Source organism: Dermacentor albipictus, chromosome 3 (genome assembly GCF_038994185.2).
Source record: "Dermacentor albipictus isolate Rhodes 1998 colony chromosome 3, USDA_Dalb.pri_finalv2, whole genome shotgun sequence".
NCBI classification, from domain to species: Eukaryota; Metazoa; Arthropoda; class Arachnida; order Ixodida; family Ixodidae; genus Dermacentor; species Dermacentor albipictus.
Genome location: NC_091823.1, coordinates 145,651,745 through 145,677,001, shown reverse-complemented (window position 1 = coordinate 145,677,001; position 25,257 = coordinate 145,651,745). Strand labels below are relative to the sequence as shown.

General features: G+C 46.6%; 1 protein-coding gene across 2 annotated transcripts in view; it reads right to left on the bottom strand.

Moving 5' to 3' along the window:
- The window catches only part of Gnptab (N-acetylglucosamine-1-phosphate transferase subunits alpha and beta), a 121,344-nt gene that overhangs the window by 26,093 nt on the left and 69,994 nt on the right, over window positions 1-25,257 (bottom strand). For both annotated transcript variants that reach the window (XM_070536124.1, XM_070536125.1), the window contains exons 18-19: window positions 15,173-15,325; window positions 9,612-9,783 (exon numbers count right to left, since the gene is read on the bottom strand). In XM_070536124.1, coding sequence (XP_070392225.1) covers window positions 9,612-9,783; window positions 15,173-15,325 — 325 coding nt within the window. The remainder of the gene's footprint in view (window positions 1-9,611; window positions 9,784-15,172; window positions 15,326-25,257) is intronic.

Genomic DNA, 25,257 nt, shown 5'->3' with positions numbered 1-25,257 from the left:
CTCTCAGGACGATCTTGAAGAATAAGGGCTAAAGCGGCCAAACTCTTGCCCCGGTACCCGTGGCGCCCGAAGCGTACACACGGCAGTGTACAAGTGGTTCATCCGAAATTGCTTCAGCCGTGCCGGCTTCTGTGTGCTCAGTGATGACTGCAAATTCTGATGAATGCGACGCAGCCGTTGCTGATGTTGCCGAAGCTTGGAGCGAGCTGTCAGAATTTCCGGAAGCTGTTGACGAATCAACAATGGACGAGTTTGTGAGTGCAAATGATGGTGTCGTGACCACGGGAGAGCCCGAAAACGAAGACTACATTGCCAACATCGTACCGAGCACAAGTGAAAGTGGGCACAATGAGGAAAGCAACGACGGTACTTTGCCTACTTCCTCCGTGATTGGTGCACTCGCACTAGTCCAGTGCTTCTGTGCGAATGTGGAAGGTTGCGGCCTCAGCTGCTCCCGACTCCTTAGACAATGTGGAGAAGTGCGTGCGTCACAGGCAGCGAAATTGCCCAAGCAGAAAGAAATGCAGCACTATTTTGTGTAAAACTAAGCTAGTTTCATCAATAAAGTGATTTTATAAATGATGTGTGCTTTTATGACATCCAATTATTCAGCAGGCTTATATCGAATTGTGCTCTATATCGAACTGATAGGGGTTTTTTTGCAAGTTCGATATAGCCGGGTTTGATGTACAATGATTTGTGCGATGCTTTGCATTACGCAGATGTCAACTACAGTTGAGCCAGCCAAATTTTTTAGTGACTTCAGGTCATACGTTTTCTTGGTTACAGCACAGTTAACTTATAACGATATTTAAAAGAACGAACATTTTTATTGTTATTAGTGATCATTGCTATATCTGAACTGCCGTAAAAAAGGAGCTACTGAACATACTTTTCTAGCCCCAAACCCAAATTTGCCACTTGTGCTTAAGAATAGACGTAGAAAGTAGGCTGTGAAAAATGTTTATTTACACCTCTAAACAGCGTGTCAAGCATTAGGGATGCTGAAATACAGAAACCTGCACTTGCTTTCGCAGCAGTTTCAGGTTCACAACCTTAATGCGCATCATGCCAAGCTGCTGCGCAAACATGGGCGACAATTCTATAAAGTGCATGAAATCAATGAGCGACTCGATGAACGACAGTGCACTTTGTGGGAACATGGGGTCAGGGTCAAAGATGGGTCAATGTCAATCTTGCCACCACTACTGCACAACGCCACTGCCTGTCATGACAACACATTTCTGGTGACTGCTTCATTGGAGATCTCTTCACAGAAAAAGGCAACACTGTCTGCACTCAGAAATCGCCCCATTGAAGCACCACCTGTTTCATACTCAATAGGGAAATGCCACATGGCGCTGAGTGACTCGAGACAGGTGGTGCGAAACTTCGCCAAAGGCCAAATCTGTAGGGAGGCCAAGCGCATACTGCGAGAGGCCAAACTGCAAGGCTGAAAAGTAAGCATCGAGTGGTTCCCAGCGCACGTGGGCGACACGTCGGAACGTAATGAGAATCGCAATGAGACGGCACACGCAGCGGCGCGAGTGCTAACCAACCGTGCCCCGGCGACAGCACCGTCCGACATGGTTCAGAGCCAAGGACCGCATGACGGACTATAATGACATCACAAAGGCCAACCGCCTGGCTCTAGGACTCTCCCACCCTCGCACCCGAGGCTGAGTCGAGTGGAGGCGGTACAACTGAGACAGCTTCAGACGGGATCGCTACCGAGCCCAGGACTGAGCCCAGGACTGACGCTACCGAGCCCAGACCAACCACTCTGGGCCGTCCAGCAGGTCCTCAGGGCGCTCGAAAGGCAGGGACTCAGCGAGCTGGCAACAGCGAGCGGAGACCCGCACCGAGTAACGGCAGCCTCATAGATGACGTAGGCCCTCGTCAGGGCGTGTGAGCACCCAACTCCAGGCTGTTACAACTGGCGTGTAGCACCCCGTGCAAAAAAAGTGATCAAAAGACCCTGCCTAATCGAAACGGAGGATGGATCCCTAATTTGTTATGGTTGTCTCAAGAGGTTGCCGGGCTGGCGGGCACCCTGCAGTGATTTCGGGCCCCTGTGCATGTGTGCGTGACCAAGGGGAGAACCTTTTCCACGAACTGTGCGACTCAAGGGAAGACCCTTTCTGTGAACAGGACCCACGGGTTACCACCAGTGGAGGCAAGCACGTGCAATGTCACCTAGGAGAGAGGGAGCAGCCACCAAGCACTGACGGGACTCAGTACATGTCACGTGACGTTGACGTGAGCAAAATCCCGCCTATGATTTTAGCGGGCCTATTTAGGCGGCCCTGCAATGTGTTTTTCATTCATTCATTCCCTTCTTTTTATCCTTCACGAACCATGGAATAAACAGTGCAAGTTTCACACTAGAAAGCGTCTCGCCCCTGCCTGGTTGCCATGGTCTACCAGGCGCCTGCAGCCTGCCAACAACGCCACGCTACCCAGTAGTAATGCCGGTCGAGGTTCGAGTAACAGGCGTCGCAACAACTGGTAGCAGCGGTGGGATACACTATCCCGGAGGCTCCAACTTTGGATGACAAATAAGAGATCGTCTCCTCTTTGTCCAGGGGACAACTGCGGAAGGAAGGTGTCAGGATTCATGACTGCATATAGTGAGTGCACAAATTTTCTTCACTGAGATATCACTTGGCTTTACGTACATAGGGGAGCTAATCTTCATCTGCCCCTTGCTTCAAAGCATCTCCGAAACTTAAGATGCACGACCTCCAATGACAGCGCACATGAAGCCACCAGCCACCTTGGTGCACCCAGCCTTTGTGCCCGCTGCAGATTACCTTCAAGATGGGGCGTGAGAGCTACATATGCACTCAGCTGCACTGACAGGCACACACAGCCGTGGCTCGACTGGAGGAAAAGACACGAGGAAAAGAGTGCAGTAAGTGTAAGCTTTGATTGCACTTTTCCATGTCATAGGATGAGCATGACAATGGCCGAAACATGCTGATGTGATTGCATGTAAACATGTGTGCACATGCACTGCATTTACAAACTTTCCTGGCCACTAGAAAAAATGAAGGCACTATCTTTTGCTGTGGTAAAAACGCATTTCTTTTTCAGACTTACAAATGTTGAGGATCTTGGGAATTTCCTGCCAAGTCCAAGTAATCCGTCCACTACTGTAAACAGCGGAGCCCCGTTCATACATTTTTCACCTGACCGAGGAAAAAAAACCTAACAGCCAGGAAAACGCAACAGTGAGGAAAGCACCGAAAATGAATGAAAAAAGTGCAGCTTCAACTATAGACAATTTATTTCCACAGAGTGCGCTTAGAACTTAAAAAGAGTCTAGAATGGTGGCTTGCCGTTTCTTTCGCTCGCTAGAAATCACCACACGTTTCTCAATAGCCTGGAAGGCCGCATTGCTGTCAGCGTCGATGTGAGGTGCGACGTACCTGCGGAGGAGGTCCAGAGCCGCGACGGCTTCTCCAAAGCTAAGATTTGGCAACTCCCCGGCATCATGCGGCTCGTGCTCCTCATCTTCACCAAGCCAGGCAACGGCAACAGACGAATGAATATCCGCGGGAAATTTTGCCCTCTTTGGCGTAATCCTGCTAACGTGCTAATGATTGTTTAGTATTGCTGTGGAGCACGCGCGTCTGAGCAGCCCGGTTGCGCGCAGCGCTGCGTGGTTTCGCGAGAAATGTAAACAAGAGAGGAGAGCCGGCCCGATAGGCAGAGCAAAGCCAACTTCCGGCTTCCCTTTAGCTATAGCTTCCCGAAGAGTGACGTCAGGGCCTCTCCTGAGTTTCCTTCCTCCGTGAGTCGACCCGCCCAACAAACCATGCGGTGACTGTAATCACATTGATGATAGTGAGAGCATTTTTCACGAATGGTCATCTAGTGGCGGCCTCTCGAACTGCCGTGCGTCTTCTTGCAGCCAGTTCTATAGCCAAGCCTGGCCAAGCCCGGTCAAAACTCATCAAAAGCCAAAATGGCGGTTGGAGCGCGTTGCCTACTATAGCCCAGGTGGGTTCGGGTTGCAACGCATCATGCGGGAACGTTTTCACAGCTACTACGTAACAGTGGGGTTCCTTATACATTGAATCCTATGGAAGCTATGCCGGGACCTCATGAAAGCGACGTAGCAGCCGGGAAAACGCAGCAGTGAGGAACGTAACAGCGGGGTTCTACTGTAGTATAGCTTTATGTTAGCGTGCATACTTAACCCTTTTAGGGTCACTGGCGTAAATATACGGCGCCGCGAACAAGTCCAAAATGGTCGATGTTGTATATTTACGGCGCCGTCTGTACGTTTAAAAAGAGCGCCAATTTCCTAACTTTTTCTTTCCTGGCATGTGCTGCCACTATGCGGGAATACAGGGAATCTTTTTCTCGCGCCTTCCTTTCTTGATTCTTGTAGCACGGTTTGTTTTCTCCAGTGCCTCTATATACTACTGTTCGTGCATTGGCGTGCGTAGTGGTTAATTTTGGTTCTGTTCCGTGGGCAGTTTGGGCTTCTTGCGCTCACAAAACTGATGGCTATCTCGTTACTAATCGCTCAAAGGGCATGTTATTCACTCATTTATTGCTCACAGGGGTGCACATAGTGGAGGATGCCGCCGTCCTTTCTTTTCTTTTTTGAGACTCCCAAAGACTAATTGCCTCTGGTTGGCGATAAGATGAAGATTAGCAGAAGTTTATTATGCGCTTTGCTTTTTTCACGGGCACACAACCACACATTTTGCTTGGAAGCGCTCAAATACGCAGTTCGATTAACACACAGTTATGGAGGTAAATATTAGTGTAAGAGCAGGAACATTTTATACTTGCGAAATATTTTCGTGTGCACATTTTCTAAGCCTCGAGCTATCTGTACAGTGAAACCTCGTTAAACCGTAGTCGGCCGGAGCTCGGAAAAAGTACGTACTAAACGGTAGTACTGTTTAAGCGAAATAGCATGAGATCGCCCACTTACCTGTCGATAACGGAACTCAGAGAGAGTGCGATGAAAGGGGAAAAAACATGCAGTATTTATTCACTTCGCGGGACGTAAGTGTTATTTTCGTTTGATGTCGCGGCGGCCTAGCACGACGACAGCGGCCTCAAACTTACTGAAGCTGCGTGCCAGCTTCTCAGCCGGTAGTGACTACAGTGACGGGGCCCGGCACTTTAACATCTGCACTACGGTGACGGGGCCCGGTACATTAACATCCACACTACGGTGACGGGGCCCGTCGCTTTAACAACAGCACTGCAGCGACGGGGCCGTCACGATGACGCGAGCACGGGGGCGAGGATGACTTACGGAGTCGCCATCTGTCGGAAGCGCCTCACATGCGTCGGCGCTAAATAAACATACTACGCGGCAGCCCTCCTCAACAATTGTGCAAGTACTCTCGAAATGGCAGTATTTTACCTTTAAAATAATAATGTTGGACAAACAGAAAGCGCAGAATGGTTTACAGACGCTATCTGCCTACTACGTACAGTAAGCTGGGACACTGCGCGCGGTCGCCGCGATCGATTCCCCCGAACCGTTTTGCGTGAAACGTAAGCAATCGCCGAGAAAACTATGTGAAGTATGTTCTTATGGTGGGATGGCTGTCTATGTGACTAAATGTAGCATAACAGTTAATGCAGCGATCGCGCGGGTTCGCGGTGACCGACTTCGCGTCTGCATGCATGTCCTCGCAAGATGTTTCGCTTTCGCTCCGAGCACGTTTTCGCACCGTGCCTGAGCTTTATGCCGCAGCATATGAGCATTTGACAATACGCAAGCAACCATTATTGCATGGACACTATCGGAGCTGTTCAAAAATAATTTCGTTATAGCTAGGGCCTCCGACGCCTACGGCGACTTGTGATGTTCCGTCGCGATGATTCAGTCTTAATTTTCTTTTTCTTTTCTTCTAAAGTCTTGGAAGCTTCAATATTATTATTTCTCAAATTTCATCGAACTGCATGTTTATCGGTTTTCTAAGCGCGCAATTACCCGCTGATTCTTTTTCTTAATTCAGTAGAATATTCATTGTCTGGCGTTGCACAAGCAGGAACATGTGCCGTGCCTTTTTTATGTGTTTTTTATCGTTCCCCTTCCATTATACTGAACTTTCTTTCTTTATTATAATCATCATAGGTGTTACAGTGCATACACAAAAGATTGTTGGACCCAATAACCGCAAGCTAGTGGTTGGGTCCGGATGCGAATTATAATGTGGACAGTACTGCAATAAAATATCGCGGTCCGTGAAGTGCTCGGCATCCCCATAGACGCCAGCACCACGAAGCTCATGCAGCTGGGGGTCCACAACACCTTCCATGAGGTTGAGTCACAGAAGTTAGGCCAGGTTGTCAGGCTCGCTTCCTCGCCAGCGGGGAGGCGGATCCTGGAGGCGCTGGACTTTAACCCGTCAGGGAAAGGCGGTGCGCGCTCGACGCGTGGTCGCGGGAGGCCGTCACGGTCTCGCCGTTCCCGCACAACGTGCACCCGCAACGCAATGTAGGCAGACGCCGGGCCCGGGCAGCCGCACTTCTCGGATCCGTCGCCGACGATCCACGATCGGTCGCGTTCGTCGACGTCGCCCAATACGGTTCGTCCGACCGGTTCGCAGCGGCCGTGGTGGATCACAGGGGCAACCTAACGCCGCGTCCGTGCGGGGCTCGTGTCCAGAGTGCGGAGGTCCATTCTGCACTTTAGAACACATGCTCTGGCGGTGTCCCTCGTTGCGGGACCACGATCATCTCACCACGGAGGAGGCGGTCAGGCACGGCCTGCCCGTCCCAGCGTGGGAGCGGCTCGCGGCGGCCCCTCCCTTATAAGAGAGTTTCGGAGTCGCTCCTTATTCACTGCCTGACGTGAAGTGCTCGAAGTTGTTTGCATAGAATGCTGTTTGAAAGAAGTGCGGCCATTGACGCCGCTACAGTGTTGACGTTAAAGTGGAGACGGGCCCCGTCACTGCAGGGTAGATGTTAAAGCGCCGGGCCCCGTCACTGTAGTACAGATGTTGAAATGCCGGGCCCCGTCACCGTAGTACAGACATTAAAGTGCCGGGCCCCGTCACTGTAGTACAGATGTTGAAATGCCGGGCCCCGTCACCGTAGTACAGACGTTAAAGTGCCGGGCCCCATCACTGTAGTACAGATGTTAAAGTGCCGGGCCCCGTCACTGTAGTCACTACCTTCTCAGCCAGCCCCCCTCTTCTCGGCAAACACTCGCACGGCACGACAGATTCCTCGTTGGCGTTACGTACTCTCCGTGCACGCGCGCAGTAGTGCTGCATAAGTCCCGTGGCGCCTTTTTCATTGCCGGGTGCCGGAGTTCGGAAAACTTTTCGTTTGGAATAGTTACGTTATCGCGCCCCTCTTCTTGCGACGATCGCATTCACGAGGCTGACGTAACGCGCAGCTTCTGCCACTGTCGGGCCTGAATAGCCCGTGCTGTCGATTTCCATGTCGTCCTCATCACTGTCGCTAGTTGACACTTCGGCAACAACAGCGGCAACGATGGTGAATAGTCGAACCTCGTAGCCGACATCTCTTCGCGGTCGCAGCAGCGCTGCCGAGCAACTTCGCATTCCAAATGCCACACACTGTAGTCAACAGCAGATCCATGTCGCAGGCCGGCGCCGACTTCTTCGTGTCACGTTCGGTAGCACGGACGATGTCTAATTTTTCTTCTATGCTGAGCACCCGGCGTCTTTTTTATCCTAGCTTTGACATGACGAGAGTCCTCGCTTGCACGACGCCACAACGCTCTCTGGCATGGCGTCCATGCGGCGTCGAAATGATGTTGATGTTGATACGGCTTCACATGCAAACGCACAGGGCGCTTGGAGGCCGTTGTACCGATCTCCGAGGCTTGTTGTTCTGCCGGGCCGCCCGATGGACACGACGCACCGCCATGTTTGCGCGACGAAAAGTGGAAACGCTACGTTTTAACTGATGCGTACGCAATAAGCTGGTACGGTTAATGCGGATACAAAATACATTATGTTCAATGGCCGCTGAGTCGAGGAATTGACTTTACTACTTTTAAACCGAAACTACAGTTTAAGCGGGTACGGTTTAACAAGGTTTCACTGTATAACCAATGCATCAAATCTTCAATTCTTATAAGTTTATTCCTGTTTTTTATTGTTGTTATTCATGAATAAACAAAACATATATACCAACACAAAGTATTTTTTCTCTCTTTACAGTCAACCTAGAAAAATTATGGTAAATTTTTTTTTTTCAAATAGGTCCCTCTGAAGAACTTAAATCTGCAATTAAAAAAAGTCGGCCCTGGGGCATGTGACGAAAAAAATCAACCTTGAAAGGGTTAATTTCTTTTTCTCATATACCCCAACTGCACCCTCATCTATAATTGTGATTGCCTTATATCGTATTTTTTCTTTCGTGTGTAACCCACACAAAGAATTTAAAAGATGTAACACTAGTGGTGGGGTGCGGGTTATGTGCAAATTTAGCCTTGCAATGTGGCTTCACAGCAACGCAGCATGCACTGCCATGAACATACCTTGTGGCAAGATTTTCCACCATTCAAAGTTTTGTTATCTTTGTTATCTCTTTGGGGAACTCCACCCTCTCCACACCCCCGCGTGTTGAAGCTCCCTTGTCCATCTCTACGGTTCGCCGTTTTGTGTTTAGTAGTTAGCAAATAGTGCATGCAGCTCCTGAAAACTCATACGTCACCCCTTGCAGCGCTCTATCGGTTCGCACGAAGAGTTTCACAATAGCGCATAGAGCCAAATAAGCACTGTGATTTTTTGGCTCTGTTGCATTTTCTCCGTTGCGAAGCTCTCATCCTCTGTTATGTGAATGCTAGCTGTGAAGTGATACGATTCATGTCCAGAGTCACATGACTAATTTGTCCGCAATCATGTCTGTCATGTGAATCTAGCTTTATCAGCATTGCCAAAGAAGGTGGGGAAGGAGGCGCTTGCCGAAGATACGCACGACGTGGACAAGTCATGCACTTGTGAATGGAGACATTTTTGGAAAAGTCGAGTGTGGGTTAAACACAGTGATGGGCTTTATGCAAAGAAGATATGATGATCGAACAAACATGGTAGTCAACATGCCATAGTCTTCAGAGTGTTTAAGAATTCATTATCTGAAATGCCACAAACACCACCAGAAATGAGATACTCTAGGTTGGTAAGAGTGGTTAGGAGACCTGCGGCAGCAACAATGAGTGATGCCTGGTCCAATGCTGGTTTCGACGCAAAAAAGTTAATTTTTTTAAGAACAAATTGCCATTACTCTATCTCTCTTACCACGAAAAATTGCTGATTGGAATATTAAGAGCATTTTATCTATAATTTTTTGAAGTATGAAAATTGGGATGCTTGCTACATAATCAAAGCAGTGGCATTTTACATTTCTGGTCATGAAAATCGGGTGTGTGTTAAAATTGAGAGTGCATTAGAATTGAGTAAATATCATAACTTTTTGAAAAGCCCAAATGGATGGCTTCAGCACTCGTGACCAATCACTTCCAAAGTATGAAAGCAATATGATATGCTGAGTATAATTTGGTTGAACATGACAAAGCAAAATAAGGAGAGCTTAGCTGAGGATCTTCAGAGCACCTTGCATGTTTAAGAGCTGTAGGCACTAATTCTGCTCACCAGCTTAGAGTCCAGGTACCGCTCATAGGAAGGCGTTGAGGGCACAATTGCAGGGGTGAAGTTATGCGCACACTCTGTGAGGTGCTCTTCCACCTGACGCGAGTTGGCAGCTTCCATGGGCAGCTCAAAAAGACGTGTGACTAGGGTCCGGATCTCTCGGTCAGACCACGTCCTGCAATCACAATGAATGGTACTATTAACAATATTTATTGCCTTTTCACACGGAGTAAGACATTTAGGAGGTGAAACTCCCGTCAGCGCAAGCGAGCGCGGGTGACCAGATAAAGTCACAATTGTTGTATGCGCTGACGGGACCGTATACAGTGGCGGCGCCATGTGACACGTCGTAGAAGTCGCAGCGAAAAAAAAAAAGAATGCAGCGCCCGGGCAGGCAGCTCCGGCGCGCTCTCAACAGCGGTAATTTCTTTCCAGGCCACCAGCACGATAACGGCTCCGCGGGCTTGTGACCTTTTCTGGTCGCCGCAAGCAGCGGAGTTTCCACTCCTAAATGTTTCTTGCTCCGTGCCTTTTCAGTAATCATTCAATCTAACAAGGGAAGTTTATTTTCTATAACGCGAAAAAGAAAGTATACAGAGGAATCTGGACTGACAAGCCGAATGTGGCTTGTATGACATCTGCTGCACCGAAGCAAAGAATTGCTAATGGGTGGGAAGACAGAGAGGTTGCACGATACCATGAGATCCGTAAAAAAAATTTAAAATTAATAAAAAAGGTCTGCCTCCAATCCACCCTGTGAAAGTGGATGCACAGCGAAGCTGGTGCAGACATTAGACAAGAACCGCCATCCCAACTGACGTTAAAGGGACACTAAAGGTTACCAGAAAGTCAAGTTAAAGTGGTAGAGCAATGTTCTAGAACGTCTAAGGCGTCAATATAATCGCGAACAGAGCTTTAGTAACCGAGAAATTGAGGTAAATGCATGACACGATTTGAGACCCCCCAGCGACATTCCGGTACTAAACCGATGACGAAAGGTCTCCCCGTAATTTATGTTACTAATACTCAACTACTCGTATTAAAAATATCATTTCATTCGATTATAAGACGGAAGAAAATGCTACTTGTCTAAATCTACTCAATTCCAACATAAAATAAGATTTTGACGTTACCCTTCAGTAGTATGGGTGGTCGAAAGGTTTCGTTTTCGCTCGACTCTGCGCGCACGACTCTGCGCCGCGCACGCTTTGGAGTTTCAGTACTTTCGTTATCGCGTCGTGCTGTGAGGGTTCTGCTGACTCGCGAAACTTTCATTTGGAACAAGCAGCGAGAATGCCACGTCCATGTGATGTCGTGGGAAGCCCTCGTTGCTTTCCCGCTCCGGAAAGCCGGTGTCGAGGCCGCCGTCGTAGTACGCAACGACGCTGGCAGTGCGAGCCCTCAGCAGCAGGTCGCGCTCGTCGGTGCTCAAATCGCTGAAGTTGAGCCCACCATCGCGAGCCAATCTGTCGGTGTCAGGGTCCATTGTGACGAGCGTCGAAGTTTGCGTCATAGAATGAAGTACCAGCTTATGGGCGTCTTGCGCTGGAGCTTGAGGTATAGTAGCGGTGCCTGGTGGCGGTGCGGGAAACGACATCTGGGTCGGCTGTGGCGAAGCACGTTTCTAGGCCGAGTTTTGCGTCGATTCGCACTTTTTTATGCCCTGTTGCGAGTGCGGAAAGGCTCGTCACTTCTCACAGACCACGCCGACCACGCTGCGAGCTCGCCGCAGCGTATAGTTTAACGAAAACGGACTTTCCGTGTGCCGTGGGATGTAATGTGGGACTCCTTCCGCTAGCCACCATACTCCCGCTTTCGCTCTGCTGTCGGCTCTGTCTTGGCTCTGTTTCTGGCCGTAGCCGTAGCGCCGTCTGCGGACGCCGTTCTACTCACTGATGGCGCAACGTCACTATGAGACCATGATGTCAGTTCTCCTCGATCGGAGGGCGGGCGATTTGAACTGCGCTAGAGGTACGCGGACGCTTCAGAACGCATTTTCTCTTAAAATAAGTCTCTCCTTGCCACGAAACAAGCGTTTCGAGGTTTCTGTGATGGTATTTCAACAGTCCACGTTGACTTAATAGTAACCTTTAGTGTCCCTTTAAACAATGTTACACAAGTGCCACTACCACAAGTGACGCACTACGTCATGTGCGCATGCACATGTGCAGCGTATGTCCTTATTCTTCCAGGCTGTCCGCCAAGCGCAGTGCCTTACTGAACTAATGCTTAAAAGTAAATTGCATCAGAAAATGCATAAAGTACGACTTATACACAAGCTGCAGACATGATGGCTTCGAACTGTAATTCAAACATATGTGAAAACGTAATTCCATTACCCGCAAACTCAAACCCCTTTTCCAGCTGCTGGATTTTAGGTAAGCATACCACAAAACATCCCTACCAACTAGAGGCTAAAAGCTTCGCTGTAAAAGAAAGAAGCCTCCTAGCACTTGTCTGCAAGAAACTTGTGTCTGCTAGAAACATATGCTTGTGTCCGAAAAGTACAGTGCGGTACACTGTTAAAGGGAAGACCCAAATGTTTCCACATTCCTGGCACACTACATCTGCAAGTGCCAGCAGCAGCTATGTCAGTCCACTGCACAGATGTGTGGAAAGGTGTCAGCAGCACCAATCATGAGTCATCTGCTGCAAGCTGGGCGATTGTGCACCTGGCAGAGGGGAAAATTCTCACAAGCTGTATGTTGTATAGAGCTTATGATTCACTCCTGCCTATCGCCATCAACATCACTGTTATATACCTCCTGTCTGTGCATGCTGACACGTAGGAGTGCCGTCAACAATGAGCTCTCTTTCTTGGTCAATGCCCATCTGGATCACTTTGTCCACTGTGGTCCAGCTCGGAGGCCTAGATCCTATCTGGCGACCGACACCAAACTGTACACTCACGCATTCCCTTTAAAATATACTGTGTAAAGTACATTTAGAAACATGTTTGGCTCCCTAAAGTGCCAGAAGCAAATACAAGAAACGTCAGGGCAGCTTCTAATGTTTCAGTGTGCTTTATAAGGCCTGTGGAAGTCACAACAAGTTACTGCAATGTCTTTCCATTTCTTTCTTTTTTTTCCTGCACGTGCCAAAAGATTTGGCAGAAACCATCGTGGAATGATTGTCTAGTTCAAATGACAGCTTTGTAGTGTAAACCAGCTGAGATGCCCGTTGTATGTAAAGCACTGTGTGATGACAAGATGACAGCTGCAAAGATGGCTGGATGATGAGTGCGTAATGACAAAGACGTCACGGTGGAATGACAATGATTGCACGATGACTATGGCATGGCAACAATGCAATGACAATGACAGAATATACACGATGGTGTGATGACAATGGTATGTATTTCGTTGGTTCTCCTATATGTTCCTGTCTTCGATTCCGTGCAGCCCAAGCTTATACTGCACCCATACTGCCCAAAACTGCTGTCGGCACTAGCTTAAAATAATGTATCTTTTGAGTAAGCTTTTGAGATGAAAGCACATCATTGACACAAGCTATGCTAGCAGACAACTTACACTTGTTCCTAATTAAATAGAAACTTGTTCTGTCACCATCTTGTGATAATGATGACAATGGCGCAGGCTCTGACAGTCAGCTGTTGGTCTGTTGCATGGTTCTTGCCAACACAATTTCTTGCAGAGTTAAATGAGAGTTCACATTTGCATGATTAAGACGAAAGCCTTAGGTGTTTACGCTGGCAGTAACCTTGGCAGCTATCTTGGCCAAACTGTGCCGTGACGAAAAATGGCCGACTTCGCAAAGAGTAAAATCACGTTAACAAATCATCAGATTGACATCACATTTCTTAGGTAGGTTCCTGTAAACAAAGTAAATTAGTGGGCTTGAAAAAAAAAATTTGCCACATTTCGGTCTGGGTGGGATTCGAGCCCAGGCCTCCAGGGTGCGAGACGAGCACACTTCCCTGAAGCCACGGCTGCTCCACTGTTCTGGCTTACTAAAGGTGTGCCTTATGTGTGCCTCATTGCACATCACATGGTGTTACGATTGGCCTGCAGAGGTACTGCTCTGCGAAGCTACCTCAGCCCGCTACAGGAGCTTTGGCTGCCACGGGGGGGGGGGTGGCGCCCTTCAGAGAATCGGTGAAGACGACAGCGCTAACCGGCCATGAATTTCCTTCGGATAACTGGAGACTACGGCAACGTTAATTCCCCATGCGCCTTCTTTGGACAGTCGGCGACGGCAGCGCGGCTGGCCACGTTTGGCGGACTGTGTATTGTTGGTTGATTTGCCGTGGCCTTCATGGTCTCTTTGCAGCAAGAAGAGCTTCTCTTACAAAAGGGTGCTTTGCGGTATGTTTTTCCTTGGGCCCCAGGATTCGTCGCAGTCTGCTGACACTCGTGGCAACTACCGGAGAAAGTCAGCTCTGGAATTAAGAGGCGCCAGCTGGGGTCAGGCGTGACCACCTGGCTACGAGGAACCGCTCAACTCGGGTTCTGGGAATCCAAAGTGCATACGTGTGTGTGTGAGCCCTCCCCTTCAAAGGTGGGTCGAGTATGCCCCAACGACTGTGGACAGTCCGATTGGACAAAGATTGGACAGCAGTTTTCCCTCCCCTATGAATCTAGGGAGGACAGAGGCTTTTTAAGCCGCAGTTTGTCGGCTGCTAGAAGGTGCTCGTGCTCGACAAGCGGTGTGCTTGGCGCTCTGTGCTCATTTGCTTTATGATTCTTCTTGCGTGTTCCATTTGGGAGTCACGCTAGACTGTCGAATGTATCTCTTGTTTTAATGTAAATGTGCAAATAAATCCTGTACGCCTAGTTCCTGACGAAGAGCCAGGTCCTCCCTACAACCCTGACCACAACCCTGACAATGGTCAGAGAGACGCGCTCATGCCACTGCTCACACATTCGTTGTTGTCTTCCACCGTTAGCTCCAATGCCGCTCATCATGCCAGCATTCCCATACTGCCCCTCCTCCTGTGAAGGCGCTGACAGCACTGGCCCACTACTAGTAGGTGTGGCAATTTCGGTGAGCTCCGTCGTGTGCTCTGATGGACAGATGCCACAATTCTTCATAATGCATCTTAATCATGACAAAAAGTGTGACAAGCATGCAATCAGGCTTTTGCTTTAATGTTTTACAAATGTCTAATACTTGCTTAATTTTATTCTGTCGTCAGCCTTTTCTCGAGTGTCAAGACTCACAAGATTTTTTTACTCAGTCAGTCCATGTAAAGCAATTCACGATACTACCACCAAAATCCATATGACTGCTGGGATCTACCGCGAGAAAAATTGAAATATTGACAGCAATATCCTTTAGTCTGGCAAAAGCCATCTCAAATCTCATTTAAGTCACTCGAACTAAAATGTGCGTAACAAAGTGACGTGGCAGAACTGTTAGTTTGATGGCCATGAATGCAACGTCGCCCATGATTTGGGGAGAGAGTAGGGTTAGTTTACATTTCTACCCTGTTGCATGAATGCTAGCTGTGAAGTCATCATACGCAAGTCACATGTCATGTGACCGATTTGCCCACAAACACATCCGTCACTTAAATCCAGCTTACGCTATGACGTTATGCTCACCCCGACTTGTCGACATCAAACATATCAAAGTGCTCCTCAGGCTGAATTTCATGCTTCTCACTCATCAAAAAGTAGAAGTAGGAGAACGCAAACTGCATGTCATTGGGGCTGCGAATCCTGTGAGATGACGTCTGGTCAAACTCTTCAGGAAACCTGCAGAAAAACAAACAAACAAAAAGAGTAAATAAACAACAGAGAAATGTCCCATAAAGGCTTAAGCAATGTTAATTCACAATGTTTCTGTGCTTGGCTGGATGTAAAGGTGGGTTAAAGAACTAGGAGTGTACTGCAACTGAAATAAACTTACTTTCTGTGCCAAATGTTGGGTGCAATTTATTTCGTGGATTTAAATAGGAATGGACAGATAATTCAGTTTCTAATTTTAAATATTATGTAAATTACTAAGATGTTCATCCTGACTTTCAAGTTTGTAACATTTCTCATAATCACTAGATAATTTTATGTGCTTTTGTAATATTTGCATTTACACACATAAATCATCTTTCTTACAAGTAGAATTAGTGGCACAGAATCCTCAGGGTTCCCAAATGTCCTAGAGTGCTGGAACTGCATGTAATGCAATGGGTGCTGTGGCCTGATTGCAAGATCTCTTAATGCTAGAAAGTGATTTTTCCCCCTTGCTTTTGTTATCCAAACCGATGGCTAGTATTTTCATTGGACTCCGATGGGACTTCCTTAAAACCTGCCTGGGTGAAAAACATTTGTGCTTAACACACGACAGGACCGAAAAGCTGTGAAGAAGCACATACTAAGTGGGCAAAATGCTTGAAAACATAATGATAACTTTAGGAACAGCAACAATATTTCAGCCAAGATTCAATATACAGTAGACCTCCGCTAATTCGATTCTTCGGTTATTTCGGTCCAGATCAAAGTTCCCAGCTGCTGCACATGCATTTCTATGGGCCCAAACATTTTGTTATTTTGATTCCAAAATTGCTCTTCTCTGGATAATTCGAACTTGACCAGTCAGCATGCACGTGCCAGCCTGACCCCTATGATGACCCCAATTGTGACCCTTTTACTGGCAGCGTCTGTTTTGGCAGAGCTTAGAAGACGGTGAATGCTGCAAATGAAAGTGAAGTTCCTGTAAGAACGCCTATTTTCAGGACACCTTAAGAAGATTTTCAGGCAATCACAATCGCTTATCCCAATAGCTTGATTACAGCATTTACCCAATTCTAACATGTGCTTTTTTCCCCCTCGGAAAATTTATATAAAAAGTGCGTTTGCGACGTTCATATGCCTTACTGCATAACATAGCTGTATTGATGCAAAGCTGACTTTAGGAAAATGGCTGCCACTGTGCAACACAAATGAGACCCTTGACCATTTTTCTTGATAAACACTGCATGCGTGTTACATTCCTACTTTGTTTAGGAGCTTTAATGCTATCTCTGCATTAACTTTATATTTTGAACACACAGAAAGCGGGCTCAGATTTGATCCGAGGGCGTGTTAGAATCAGGCGAATGTTGCCAAATGATTCAGCAGGGTTTTTTGATGTTTTAATGCGACTAGCAATCTTTGTCTACTTCAGGCATGTTGAGCTTATCTCACTATCTAGCCTATTATCTATTTATCTAGCCGACCTAGTGGTCTAAGTTGTCTGCCAGCTTGGGCCTCTAAGTATGTGCTTATGGTCATGACGCCATTGTGATCATTCCATCGTCGTCATTCAAGCTTCGTCATCCAACTACCATCAAGTCGTCACTGTCATGCCTGCTTTGCAGACACAGTGGCCGAAGCTGTCTAATAGCTTTGGTTACTAGATGTATGCTCATGGTCACAACTCCACTGTGATCATCGCATCATCCTCAACCTAGCTTTGTCATCCTACTCTCACCACGCCATTGTCACACCATTGTTACAATACAGTCGTCAGGCATTTGTGACCATACCAATGTCATGATGCTGTCATAGTCAGTTCATCGCCGGAACTCCTGTTTTTCATCCAACTCTCGTCATGTCATCACCATCACGCCATAGTTGTCATAGTCCATGAAACACAGTAGTCGTCCTGCCATCGATGTCATACACTTTTCGTCATCCCATTGTCCTCATACCGCTGTCGCTGCTTCCTCGTCATCGTCATGCATTCGTTATCAAACTGTTTTCGTGATGATGTTGTGGTTGTTCCATAGTCGTCATTCTACTACGTCATTCCACTCTCGTCAGCCATCGTCATCACTCCATTGTCAGGGGAATGATCGATAGTGTTGTATTTGTTAGTTTGCAGTAATTTGCATTTCTTATGTTTGTTTATATTCAGGGCATGGTGCGAGTTTCTTTGTATTTTCTTATAAATGATAAAATCCTGTGTGCTGTGCGTCTCTCGATCTATTTTGTAAACATCAGCATTTCCGAGAACTGTGAAAAGCAGGCCACAACCTGTGACCCACTGCTGCCACAAGTTATGAACCACAACATGAATAGTTGGCCTCCAAAGTTTCCAATGAACTGCATCCATACTATGAGGTCAGAAATGAACAATCTGTGGTGGATAGTATCCTATTAAGAGGGGACCAGGTTGTCCTACCCAGCCAGCTACAGAATTAAGGTTCTTGCACTTGCGCATGCGGGGCACTCAGGTATCGTCAGAATGCAAGACCTTGTCAACAGCCCCTACTGGTGGCCAGCTTTTTCGCAAATATGTCGAGCAACATGAATGCAACTGTCACACTTCCAACACTGCCAAGATGTTGGCCAAGACCCAACAGGGCCCCATAGAGCCGACTGAATATCCTCCCTGACCATGGGGGAAGGTGGCTGTAGACATCATGGGTCCATTTCATTCAGCCCCTCAAGATTGCCAGTATGCCATAGTCGTGGTAGACCACTACTCTAAGTGGCCTGAGGTGATTTTTTATGCCATGTGCAACTAGTCTATCACTAATTGGTTTCCGTGTTTTCTAGAAAGAGCCTGTCTGAGGAAATTGTAACTGTGTAACTGAAAATAGCCCCCATTGTTGAACTTGGAACATACCTCACCACAGAGGGAATCAAGCCCATCCGGTCATCACTTTATTTCCCCCAGTCTAAGGGACAGATTGAGCAGTCTAACCGCACTCTCATGACACTCATTCAGTGTGCCTTTCAGGAACGCAGACCTCTAAGAAAGACAGTTCTTGCCTATGTGGCAATCTAGCAAACTATTCTGCATACCGCAGCTAAGTTGTCTCTGTTTTACTTTTTATGTGGTCGTAAACCCCACACTCACTTGCACACAAGAACTGATTTCAAGAGTACCAGGAACTGCGACATGTTGAACGCTATCAGTGCAAAGTGCAAGAGGACTACAATCAAAGACATCCTGCCTCCCACAGTTCCTTCAAACCTGGTGACCAAGTCTGTATGCATCAGAAAGGACAAGAAAAAATGGCCTCCCAGTATTAATGCCCCAGGGCCACTTATTTCAGTGTAGCCCATAACACATATCGTCTGAACAACAGCACTACCTGGCATGCATCCAGACTGTCCAAGAGCACAGAGAATGGACTTGCAAAATAGTCGCTACAATGGTACGATTATTTATACCCTGCCCCGCTATCCAAAACACTGAACCAGCAACCCAGAGAGGTCACCCTAACACATACAGCACCACCCAGAGCATCACATTCAAGTCTGCTGGACTCTCGATACACCCAGCAACACATGGAGTCAAGCCAATGTTCGTCATCGCTAGTCAGAGCCTCAGCAACCACTGTAATCGGAATGTCCTTTAGGAGAATGGCGGCTTCCGTGGTAACTGGACGACTATGCATAGCTTATATTACTACAGTGAAAGCTCGTTAATTCGAACTTCAATAATTCGAATTTATGGATAATTCGAACTGTAAGATTTGGTCCGGCCAAGCTCCACAGAAGTCTATGTATAAAGAAGTCCGTTAATTCGAACACGAGAAGGTTCCCTCACGGATAATTCGAACTACGCTCGCCTGGCACACGGCCAGAGAAACGTGCCTACTGCCTACACACAAGGCTGTATTGCCTCCGAAACGGAGAGAACGGCGAGAGAAGGCAAAATCGGAAAAAAATCTAACCGACGCGGGGTCAGCCAGAAGGCAGCGGCGGCTTCCGCCTCTCCGTTCTACGTCCCCTCCGAGACTTCTTGCCCGCTGCGAATCTCAGAGGCTTCGCAAATCTTGTACAGCTGCTAATTCTGTGCGGAGATGGCACGGCAAGCGCCAAAACACAGCGAATCAAGTACGTCGCAGCTGCGCTTGCAATCACGAACCCACGAATCAGGGCCTTCGCCACCTTCACATGTTCAGCGTCTTTGTCTCCGCAGTCTTCATCGGTTGTGCACCTCTGTTTTCAGCTTAGGAGGCATCGGCCGTCGCGATTCATTGTGATGGTGTTAAGCCTCGGCTAACGTTCGTTTCATTGGACATCGGTGGTGTGGCACAGTCGGACCCAGAGCTTCGACTCGAAGATGTGTGCCCGCGGCACACGCCATCACTGTTTGACTCGCCAAATTTCTGACATGCCCTACTGCTTCCAAATCGCAGTGTACTGTTGCTCTCCTTCACTTTCGTTAGTTCGAACTTTCGTTAATTCGAACTGAAGCGGCTTCCCCTTGCGGTTCGAATTGACGAGCTTTTACTGTACCGTATTTATTTGAATCTAGGCCGTTAGTTTTTTTCAAATAGTCATATGCCAAACTCTAGGGTCGGCTTAGATTCTAGGATGTTCAAAAACATGCCAGTTTGTAATTGAAAATCATAAATATGGTGCAAAGCTAGCGCCATCTAGAAAAGTCCGTATCGCATCCACTACTAGCCACGTCAGTAGCCAATTGAAGTACACGAGTGATGGCGCCACATTGAGTTGTGTCGTATCGGTGCGCCGTTATTGTAATGGCACCAAACAGGCGATGCCACTGTAGTGTTGCTTTTAAATGAAAAGTTGTGCTAGCCGCAAAGGTAAACGTTCAAGCCGGGTGAGATTTCAGCACCGATAAAAAAACCTCCGTCGTTGGAGGGGGCAACAGGAGGCACTTTTTCCATGTGTTGCAATGAGGAGATAACCGCGATAAGGAAGATAAGCACACGATAACAAAGAGGAGCTATTCGCCGAGATTGCACCACGCTTCAATGCGTACGAGCCGTGCCACAGTGTCTACGCATGCATGGGTGCGCGAACGCGAGCTTGCGTGCATCCGCAAGCACACAAGCATGCGTATGAGATTAGCAGCGATGATGACGTAGAATGAGCTCAGCACGTTCATATTAAATAAATGCTGCTTTCATTTTGTGAACAATGTCTTCACTTTTTTGTTCGACTTACATTCGAGGTACATGTTTTTTTTGTTTTTTTAAGCTTCGGGCATTCGGGAGTCGGCTTAGAATAGCAGCCGGCCGAGATTCGAGTAAATATGGTATTTTCGTCTTGTTAAGGAGAGGATACATGTATATTCTATTTTAGTATGCTGTTTTGTTAAATGGCTCCAGGGGGCACTCCACTATGTATGTAATAAGCACCCTCGCCACAGCTGACAGGTCAGTTGGGCATGGTGTTGAACCAGTAGGTGTGTCGTTACTTCGGAGCCACCGACATTGCACAGTGCCTCCTTTCAAAAAAGACCACAGAAAGGGCTACTGGAAGCTGGAAGCACTGCAGCTCCTCGTGGGGGCAACTGATGATGATGATAACCAAGTGGTGCTTATTGTAACAGGTGTATCTCGGGTTCCACAATGTAACAGTAAGAGACTGTGGAATCCCTCTGTTATCTACTTCATCAGTTCCGTGTGTTTAAGCTTTTCTTTGAGAAATACTAAACTGTAACAGCAATCTATAGTGTGTCCTCCAGTCACGGAGGCACCTATACCACGGAGAACATGATGGCGGCCTTCACTGCCGCTATCCTACTGCTGCCGTCGTGCTGCCTACAGTGTGAGCCCTAAGGGCAAACAGCTGTAGTAGCAGCCACTCTATTGACAATTTCCTCCAGAATACTGCCCCACACAGGTTCTTGTGCTCGCTAAAAAGAAAATGCACATATTGGTCGCAGCAGCATGCATGATTCTATGCTAATACTAAGTCACGCTACTAAGTCAGTTGTATGAGGAGCACCGGCAAATATCTTGAAAAGGACAAAAAAGTGCAACTTATACACTGAAAAATATGATAATCACCTTTTCTTTTGCACTTCAGTAATGCAATGTGAAAAATGGGGGGACTGCACAACAGAGGCATTTTTTAAGAACCGGGTGTAAAAGAGATTTGTATGCCAACAGGTGCACTCATTAGTGGCATTCTTGAATGTGCGCATTTAGGTAGCAAAGTTTTTTTTTTCTTTTAGTGCACATGCACATACAGTAGAACCTCATTGATACGTTATGGAAAAAAACATGAGAAAAAAAAACATACTAACCAAGAAAACATACAGTCTGAAATAACTAAAAAAATTTGACTGATTCAAGTGTATCTGACATCTACATAATGCGAAGCATTGCACACAAGACAGATACATGCTTCGAGCTGGTGAAGCTTCGGCGGCCTGAGACACGTATTGTTATTTTCCTATTGCGCAGTGTTTAAAGACGGCAACAGGCAACCGAAACAAAATCGAGCTAGTGGGCGATGCCTGATGCTGCCCAAACGAAACGTGACGCTCACATTGCACCGCCTGCAGTGGGAAACAGCTGTGCATTTGTATTATCGCCTACTAAAGGTGTGCGCTGCGCCCCCACGTGCTGTAAAACAGATAGGTAGGTAAAAATGCATATCGCAACAGGTTTGGTGGCAATAGCAGTGAGTGCGGCGTGTGACAATCGGGGAGGGGAATTGCTGGTACTGGAATAATAAACAGTGCGTGTCAGCGTTTTCACATATGCAAGACGGGTGGGTGAGTATTGCAGGGAAGCTCATGTAGTGTGTGGCTACTGTTTTCAATCGTGTGCACCTCACACATTTTCTTGTTTGCATAGGATCTAGCGGCCAGAATACGCATCATACAATTGCAGTTTGGCGATGTACTGCCAAAAAATATTGTCTCTCGTGAACGTATGAACCGGTAAAATATAAGCATGACACTAGTGGGTCATGTTTTGTATTTTCGATTGCAAACATTGGCACCGGGAAATCATGCGTAGTGGGATCGTACCAATGAGGTTCAACTGTATTTGTCCTACGTGGTCATGCCAGTTCAGGTTATGCAATATTTATTCCAGTATAGCTGAACTCGTTCAGATGAGCTAGTTTGTGCTGTTTGGGTTCCAAACTCAATGTACAAATGTCATTTTTTGTTTGTGAACATCATGACTGCTGTGTTTTTGAAGTTAATTTGCATCTGCCATCGGTCACTGCACAGAAAGGAGAGAACACATTTTAATCATAAGTTCTGGCAGTGTTAGTGTATAAGAAGCAATCATCCAAACACAGGCAAATTTTGACATCTACAATATCAACTAAATCATTAACATAAACAACAAACAGGCGAGGTCTAAAACTGAGCCTTATGGCACATCTGAAGTTACGTCATCAGAGCGAGACTGAGCATGATTAAATGCGATCAACTGAGAATGTGTGCAAAAATGATTAGCAATCCAATATATAGTAGGATTGTATCTTTTCCAAATGCAATAAAATTTAATAAAACTTTGTTGGGACAGGCCAGTTCGGAAGTTTTATCCTAATCGATAAAAAGAGCATCAACTAGGCCATGTAAATTTAGTGTTGATGCAATGTCACGTGTGGGCTCTATGAGCTGATAACTGTTGAGAGACCAGGTCAGAATCAATGTTGATGATGTGAGAGATCTGCATTGCTGCTTAAGTGTTCTACAATATGTCTGTGAATGATGTATTCAAGAAGCTTACACAATGACGAGGTTCGAGATATTGGCCTATAATCAGATAAAGCCTGTTTACTAGGCCTGTGTTCATATTCGATATTTTCGAATATTCATTCAAATATTATGCTATACAATATTCGTTTCAGCTCAAACTTCAGTATTTAAGCTTTTTCAATTTTTTTAAACAAATCAACATATGTATTTTTCCGTTTATAAGCTGTAACTCCAGTTACAATACTCTGTAAAAGAAAACAAGAAAATCTGCACATTTAACTCATGGCAATGACTTATAAAATGCCAGAATCTTTGTAAAAACGGTCATCACTCACTGACACATGAATCATCCACATTGTCTTTGGCCAGCAGCTCTGTTCCCCACCTTTTCGACAATACTGATAGTTCAGCACCTTGCCCTTACGGTGGTTTCATGGTAGCACGGCCTGCACAACCTAGACCACAACTAGAAACCACACCTAGGAGCGAAATTCGCGCTGCCATGAAGCTACACCTCAAGTCGAAATTCAGCTCGCACCCCTATTCTACTGCTAAATTAAAAAAGAAATTTGTCAAAGCACTTGCAGGATAAAATGTGTTAAGGTCGTATGTAATGAAAAACATCCAGCTGAATTTGCACAACACAGCATAAACTGCTGGCATTGCGCAGTCAAAGTTAGACTTCACGGCATAGGGATGATGCACGAGCGGTGAATGCAAAACCGTCTTGCGACCTCAACCACCACAAAATTTAACTTAAGACTGAAGCAAAACAGTGGGCAAAAGCCTGCAAACACATTTTCTGACCCGCTGGAGCTGGAAGGAATGTTGAACTTGCATTGTTGGATGAAAATATCTGAGTAAGAGCTCTTTGAAAGTAAACTGATTCCTGAGAGGAACCCATTTCCTTTTTTGGAAGCAAAGAACCAGGCTTTCTTACATTTGTCAACATCTGACTCTTGTGTCAAGCTTTTATGCAAATCACACAACTATTTGAATTAATTGCTTGAACATTATTGGCCAATTACTAATCACTTCGAGCCAAGAAATTGATTTTGACACAAGCATAGTGTTTACTACCAGACAAACACAGGAATAATGTTAGCGTTTTTCTATATGAGAGGAAGAGAGCACGTGCCTAGTGACTTAGTAACAGGCACTCCATTCACAGTATCTCTTTCCGAACATGTCTGGGATAACCTTTGGTCATGAACTTTTATATGCATAAATTTTTAGCAAAAGATTACGCACACCAGCACAATTTACTACAATGTCTGGGAATGGCAGGAGTGCACAACAAGCACTAAAGACAAGGCTACTGCCACTGTCCTTGTCCAAAGACAGATTTGAAGTATTCCCCAAAGTCGACGGTGATGAGCCTACGGTTGGAGCAAAATTGGTTGCTAAACAGAAATGAGGAGGAGGGTGGACTAGGGGGAGGGGGGTTGATTGATATCCAACATTTGGATGAATTTTTCTTAATAAGAACTGCCAGAGTTTCGTTAGAGCAAAATTCCTTGACCTCGTGCATCTTTCTGTGTAGTATGGGTTTAAGCAAGCATAGCAAGTTGCTATGGCTTATTTCAGTCTTGTTACACGATCAAAGGCATTTACTGTGGCAGATTATCTGGATAACTTGTCCTGTGTATCATGGATGTTTAGTATTTCGTTTAACCCATTTCTGTTGTAAGTAACCACATCACTGTATGCGTGAGGACGGAGCTGTCACTTGCGTATTAACCAGGCAGAAATGACTCAAGCTAGTCAGTGAGGACTGTTTCTTCCATATTACACAGGTGCACATGACTGAAGCCAGTGAGTGTGGTTCGTGCCCCCTCCCTACAATGTGCGTGTTGCTTGTATGGCCCTGCTATGCACACAAATGCGGAGCTTGTGTGCGCAATCGACATCAAGTCGACATCTGGACACTACGTGCCTAAAGCTTGTCTAGCTAACAAGTGCTATGTGTTTTGGGAGACAGCTGTACTGCCTTTTCTATTGGCCTGCACAATTGAGTCATGACTGCACTTATGCTACCAAAACAGTCACACACACATTCATATTTTTCAACTGCTTGGAAAAACGCACCACTACACTGGAACACAGTAGAATGAAAAATGACGGCAAACTTTGGTTCGAATGCTTGACAGAGAGTGCATAATGACAACAGGCACAGCTCCAGTTAACCGAGTGGTTGCTACCCTTTTGTAATTTGTGCAAAAAAAAAAAGAAAAAAAGTACAGAGCAATAGATTCAAAAACTAAAGCACTGC